General features: G+C 38.7%; 1 protein-coding gene across 1 annotated transcript; it reads right to left on the reverse strand.

The window, feature by feature from the left end:
* Positions 1 to 1,760: 1,760 nt before the first annotated feature.
* Positions 1,761 to 4,394, reverse strand: LOC135767228 (E3 SUMO-protein ligase ZBED1-like). Its single transcript, XM_065276898.2, has 2 exons — positions 3,190 to 4,394; positions 1,761 to 2,421 (listed from the first exon to the last, which is right to left on the reverse strand). Exons 1-2 carry the CDS (start codon positions 4,260 to 4,262, stop codon positions 1,761 to 1,763), a joined length of 1,734 nt encoding a protein of 577 aa, XP_065132970.2. The 5' UTR covers positions 4,263 to 4,394.
* Between the last annotated feature and the right edge of the window lie 2,897 nt (positions 4,395 to 7,291).

A 7,291-nucleotide genomic window follows, 5' to 3' on the forward strand; every position in this document is an offset into this window, starting at 1 on the left:
TCTGGCAACACTGGCTTCACTGCTGATTCTTGCCATACCTCCATTGCCTAAATGCGCACGCATACAGTGCCATGATGTCTTCATTGTGTACAAACAGTTAAAGGGTCTATTAAGTTTTAAGATAAAGTCAAAATGAAACCGAGATGACCAATAAAATCAAACCAGGCAGACAGAGGTGCAACACAGAGGTCAGATGCGCAGTTAGTGGAAGTGCAAGAAAGATGGAAGTAATCAAATGCTGACTATTATACAGCAGTTTAATAACGAGAAATATGAAACCGCAGTGACTGTCAAGGTGACAGGACAAGAAACATTACTGCAGCTGAGCACATATGGGTGTCCAAATTTAATGCGCTGCTTTCACTCCCTCCAGTAATTCACGTTCCGTTATTCAGCGTGTTTATTAACAAAATTCAACTCCACCCTTTAATTCTTGAGGATATGTTTTTTACTGTATAATGATTAGATTCACTGTGTTGTACTGGACTGCTGCTAAGCTTGAACTTGAAAACGCGATGCATCACGTGCGCGGTACAACGCTTCATCCACCCGTAGCGCGCGTGCACAGAGTTTAAATGTTCATATTTTGTCTTGAACATTTTATTGCATTCAGTCTTAAAGCCTAATAAACAGTACCTGTTGAAGTCATTAAAGTTAAATAAATAACAAAAGAAGAGAAAGTGTGCAGCAGTGTGCCCAGGATGGTAAAATAATTATTACAATGTATTCCTATGACCAACTTCTGCATACTGACATGGTTTGAAATCTATAGGTATTTGATTCTTTGGTTTTTTGATGTATTAAAATTCATATATGTAGAGCAGGGAAATAAGAAGCTTTTTTTTCCTGGGGTGCATGCCCTAGAAAATACTTATATGGACATCGGTATTTATAAAATCATGCAACGTGGCGTGTTTGTCTTTACAGACACATGTTATGAAATTTATTATTTTAAACACACATTTCACAAAGTATATATTGTAAGTGTAAATATTCATAAACTCAACACTTCGGAGGCGTTTTTCTAAAGAATAATGTTTACACTTTATTGGTGGTGGTTGAGAATAATTCCTCTTTCCATATGTAATGCATTTTAGCGCAATATAACTGTTTCATATTGTTATTCTTAATATATAAGAATACTAATATATTTTTTACAACATTTATAACATATATATATTTATATATTAGGGCTGTCAAATGATTAAAATTTTTAATCAAATTAATCCGAATTTTCAGTGGATTAATCAGGATTAATCACTATTTGCCATTACACCTGAATCCTAACTATTTTTTTCTGAAATGCATACCAAAAGATAAATAACAGGACACACATACAAAATTCTCATACTATGTCCGTTTATTAACACAGCCAAATAATGGTGGTTTAAATCAAGCTGAAACATACTACACACCATTATATTTGTCTTTGTAATGTCCCATCGCTTCCTCTTTGGCATTCCTCTTAACCAGGATGTACAATTTACAGTATTAAATTGAACAGAAAGCAACAAATGTAGCCTACCACATTAACACATAACCACATAACAGTGGCCTACCACATTTTTGCACAATTTGAGTCATCTGTTGCGTTTTTATGTGGAACAAAACATGTTCAATAAAACTTTTAAATCAAACCAAAGAACAATCTTTTACCTTTTCCTCCATTCTTTAATCCAGTTGCTCAAAAATCCAGTTGCTAACTACTATAACATGTTACACTGAAACTGGTCTTTTTGTTTGAACATCACCTTTCAAATCTACTGAGCTTTATCATCTTTCAGGCAGTTGCTGAGGCAAACTAACTTTTTCACATTTTCTGAAAGTAAAGCTGACCTTTTCTTGTTCACAATGTGACCTGCAACTGAGAAAAGTCGTTCACAGGGAACGGTGGTTGCAGGAGTGGCTAGATATTTGTGAGCTAGTGAGGCCAGCTTTTCATGGGCTCCTGAATGAGATGCCCACCACTTCAAGGGGCAGTCCTCCAATGTAATGGTGGGCTCTGCTCTGTACCTCTGTATGGCAGGTTGGACCTCTTCATCTTCTGATTCTGAATCTGAGCCCATTTGCAGAAGGCTGATTTTCTTCCTGGGTGGCCCATCATCATGTGTCTGTGAAGACTTTCTGGGTGATTCTTGTTGCAGCATCCCTTCAAGTGTGGTCCACACCGCTTCCCTGTCTGTCTTGGGCAGGCATTTCAAGTCTTTGAAACGAGGATCCAAAACTGTAGCAATCTGGAGCCATGCATTGTTGAGATGTTCTTGGCGGAATGCTAGGTCCTCCTTGAACTTGGTCTTGAATCTCACCACATATGCAGGGTCCTCATCACAGGCTTCCATCTTGAGACGCAAGTGGCAGAGAGAAGGTAGTACCACAGAACAGGAGACATAGGCCTCTCCACCCAGGAGCTCAGTTACATACCTACGCACACAAACACACATGCACACAGAGACAGTGTATTATTAGAACAGTGGTTATCAACATATTATCATTATCATTATTATCATTATACCTACATAGTGTTAATTTCACCACCTATTTTTAATTTAGTCTTAGTCTTGTGCCAAATGTCCTTGTTAGTTTTAGTCATATTTAGTCATTTAAATTACATATCTTTTTTTTGTTGATAACAGACCGATGCTAACTATAACACACCGTCGCCATGAACAACAGAGCGTTGCCATGAACACACAGGATTCTAACCGTAGAGACGGAGCGCAGTATTTTCTTAAGCGGAAGCAATACAATCATTTTTAAATCAATAAACTCCTTTTTAAATAATAATTTTGTGTCAAATTATTGATTTATTTGGTAGGTAGCAATGTAATAAGCAGGATCCGAACTCGTTCTGAATATTTTAAAGGTGCAACAGCTGATGAAAAAGCAGAGACGATTGTAGACGAAAATTAAGAGAGATTTTATCTTAAGTTTTTATTTTATGCAAAACATTTTCGTCTTGTCTTTTTCGTCAATTCATGTTAATTTAGACTTAGTGAGCGTTTTTGGACAGTGGTGCAAGTCTTGCCATCGTCTCGTTTTAGTCATGAAAAAAAGGTCGTTGACGAACATATTTCGTCTTGTCTGACGAAATTAACACTACGCATGCATACATGTTATTGATATTTGACTTGGTTTAATTCATTCCAGGAAATAATCACAGCAATGATATTTGATAAGTGACTGATTTACCTGCATGGCTCTAGAAGTGCCTCCAGCCTCTGCAGTTTATCCCACTCTGCTGCGGTCGGCAAAACGAGTTTGTGCTCCTGATTGTCCAGGGCTGCGATGACAGCCTCTTTATTTCTGCTCAAGCGCTTGACCATTTCCAGCGTCGAATTCCAACGTGTTGGAACGTCCTGGATCAATGGCTCTTGCTTCTTTCCCAGGCTGACTTGTTGTGCTTGAAGCTCCGTAGCATTTGCTGGGCTGTGCTTAAAATGACCGACAACTTTGCGAGCCTTGGCCAAAGCATTTACAAAGCCGCTGTCAGCAAGACTCACTGTGACACTTCTCTGCACCATGTGAGCGACACAGCTCATGTGTTCATAGCGTGTAAGTCGAATTGCGGCAACCATGTTACGTGCACTGTCAGTCCCAATGGTTGTCGTCTTGCCCTCGATGTCCAACTTACGTGCAACAGACAGGAACTGTTCTTTACAAGCCTCCGCAAAATGACGCTCCTCAGTTTTTAATATCGTCAGCGCAAAAGACTTCAGTTCCCACGTGTCACTGATGAAATGTGCAGTTACTCCGAGGTAATTGTTGTTACTTACTGATGTCCAATGGTCTCCTGTTAGGGCGATATTATTTACTTGAGCCAAGACCGCTTTCCTTTTTTCTTTTTCATTATCATAGAGCTCGTGGATTTTCGTCATAACTGTGGCTCTTGACGGTGGCTTATAGTATGAGTCTTGAGACGCCACTTGCAAAACATCAAGAAAACCTGCGTCTTCTACGATGCTAATGGGTCTACAATCCTTTGCAATCCATTTTGCTATTGTGTTGGTCAAATTAACTGAGGTTGATTTTGTTAATGGCCTGCGAACATTCAGCGTGGTCTGGCGCAAACCACTTGCTGAACCTGACGGCCCAGCAAATGCATGTTTGGCGTTGACATGGTACTTCAAGCTTGAACAGCTCCGGTGAAATTGAAACTCCTTGTTACAAATCTTGCAAATAACCTTGTACTTGTTAACTGTACCATCATCATTCTTTTTATATTTGAATCCGTCAATAGGCCCACTTTGCTCACCTTGCTCCATCTCGCCTCTAGCTCCCAACTACTTCCGTGACTTTCCTGACCTGAATAATTTGTCACACTGCGCATGCGTGAAATGCGTTAAAAAAATTGACGTAATTAACAACAAACAACTAATTAACGTCGTTAACGCGCTATTTTTGACAGCCCTATTATATATATATAAAGATGCTTACTACAATAGCTTTGCTTCATAGAAGTTTCTGTAATAAATCATTAAATCAATCACAAAACGTGTTGACAGTGGCAAATAAAATGCTTGTTAATTTAAACAAGGCAGAAAGGTGTATAAAACCGCTTTAATTAACAATATCTGAACTGTGCTCTTTTGCACACTTCTAATTTTCTCATGTCATAATTTATAATTATTAATTAGATTTAATATAAATACGTTTTGTAAGTGTTGAATGCGAACGTGTAAGATATCTGGAAGGCAACGCGGCGTGTTTGTCTCTACAGCCACATGTTATAAAATTGATTATTTTACAAACACATTTCACAAAGTACATATTGTAAGTGTAAATATTCATAAACTCAACATTTCGTGTTTGTGTTTTTCGTCCACAAAAGGCACAGTTTCTCTGTTCGCTATTTTATTAGATGTAGCCTACGTCTTAATAATAACCTAAAATATCTGTTCTATTTCTAGTCAATTATTTTGGTTTGACCGACTAAAAAACACACATAAGTGGCAAATAATTTTTAAACTTTATTGGTGGTGGTTGAGAAGAATTCCTCTTTCTATATGTAAAGCATTTCAGCGCAGTATAAATGTATCATTGTCATTCATAAAATATAAAAATACTACTATATTTTTATAACATTTTTAACTTTAAAACAGGTCTTTTTTATACCACATTAATTTCTTTAAAATATTGATACTTTTAGAAAAACTGACAATTATAAATATTATGAACAAACAATGAAACGGTGTCAAAATTCGACAACACAAATAAATAAGATATTCATTGTAAATAGAGTCACATTTATTAGGCTCACACTAAATTCTCTGTTGCACTTACTATAAATTCGCATTGCATGTAAAGTCATCTTAATAGTTGTATGCGCTGTTATGCTGGCAAGAAGGGGTTGACATATCACTTTGCTGTTTTAATAGCAATGTAAAATATTCAGCAATGCCCTTATTAACTTCTGGAAACAACGGCAATGACAATGTTTTTATGCGCCACCTGGTAGATATTCTGTGAAGTGAAACACATTAAGGGAGAAGGGAAAGTAGCCCCCCCCCCGAAAGCACTTGCAGAATGCTGCGAGACGAATTGGCGAATGCCGCGGAAGAAAACGCGCGTTTTTAAAGGCCACATCTCTATGTCTCATTGGCTTCAGAGGAGGGTCTATCAAGTTGCTGGGCCGAATTGTCTCTGGCACATTGATGGGAATCATAAACGTATCAGATAGGATGTAAAAGTTCTTTAAAATTTGATTTAGTATATTTAATGAGTAAAATGATTTCTGTTTACATTCTGATAGTTGACCTTGTATAATACTACTACTCAATGTTTTCTGATGTCTTTACAGGTGGAGAATTGTGATTCATGGTGGAATTGATGAGTTCAGTAGGCTTGTGGTATTTCTTAAAGCCTTCCAGAGTACGATGTGACCATGGTGGGGAAAACAATGCCATTTGTCTGTTCATGGAAGTCTTCCGAGGGCATGGCAGAGGAAGTGCAATGAGAGGCAGGAGCACCCACAACCAAAAAATAGAAAGATAATGGGGAGATGTTTGGAGAGGTACTGTAAATGTTTACCACTCAATATTTACACTTCTGGGACTTCCGGTTCCGGTTTGCATGGAGATAGTCGCTCTCGTCTAAGCTCCGCAAATCCTCCAATAATTAAACGTTAAATGAATCTGTAATTAGACATAAAACCCTTAATTTTGTTCATTATTAAATCAGGAGTCAACTAAAACCCACAGCAATGCCAAAACATCCGAAAAAAAACGACAAACAAAATGAGGAGACCGACGACCAAAGTAAGACCGCGGGAAATGCTACGGGGGAGCTGAGGCTACTTGGCGGTGCTGGAAGTGTGACCCTTCCTAGTAATCGAGACATCATGGATGCGATAACAGCTTTAAACGCCTCCTTTAACCAAAAATTCGACACGTTCACACAAACGGTTGCGGAGCTACGAGTTACACTGACAGACATCGCAGATAGAGTCACGACAATTGAAGAGGCTACTACAAATCAGGAAACTCGTTTGACTACCGTGGAAAAGCAGTGTGTGGAGCTAATGGAGGAATGTAAACAACTCAGAGATAAATGTAATGATCTTGAGTCTCGCTCCAGACGTAATAATATCCGGCTGGTAGGCGTTGCAGAGAAAGAAGAAAACGGCAGACCAACCAAATTTATTGCGGAGTTACTTCCTAAACTGCTGGGAATGGAAAACTTCACAAAACCTATCGTGATTGACCGGGCTCACAGAGCGCTGCGCAGACCGAGAGACGAACGTCCAAGAGCAATTGTCATCAGGATACATCATTACCAAACGAAGGAGTTAATAATGAAGCTGGCCAGACAGAAATCTCTGGAGTATAAAGGAAAAAGGGTGCACATTTTCCCGGACCTGACGGCGGATGTGTTGAAGCAGAGATATCGCTTTAACGAAATAAAGAAGAAATGCAAGAGTCTTGGTATTAAGTACGGCTTTCGGTTCCCATCTACACTTATCGTCACCGCAAAGGAAGGCGAGACCAAAACTTTTGACACACCAGAGGATGCTGAAGCCTACTTAAAGAGAGTCGTTGACAACTGGCAAGTGGACTAAGGGGATCGAAGTTGACATTTTAAGGCAGACTTAAACTAATTTAAATAAATTATTTAAGGGTCAAAATAGCAACGGAGAATTACGATACTTATTGCTTTGTTCCATCACAATGGAGGAGGATGGATTTTTCTTTTCTTTTTCTTTCCGGGATACGGAAGATTACGTTGCATCGGTGGTGAGTGACCGGTAGTAACATGGAAACTGTGGGGGCGGGAGGGGGAATAAGGTTTTTCTATA

The sequence above is a fragment of the Paramisgurnus dabryanus genome, chromosome 6 (assembly GCF_030506205.2).
Source record: "Paramisgurnus dabryanus chromosome 6, PD_genome_1.1, whole genome shotgun sequence".
In the NCBI taxonomy this organism is placed as follows: domain Eukaryota; kingdom Metazoa; phylum Chordata; class Actinopteri; order Cypriniformes; family Cobitidae; genus Paramisgurnus; species Paramisgurnus dabryanus.

Coding starts and splice junctions, on each gene's coding strand:
- LOC135767228 (XM_065276898.2), bottom strand. CDS start 4,262: ATGGAGCAAGGTGAGCAAAGTGGGCCTATTGACGGATTCAAATATAAA. Junction 2,422..3,189: donor GCACTTCTAGAGCCATGCAG/GTAAATCAGTCA, acceptor TTGTGTGCGTAG/GTATGTAACTGAGCTCCTGG.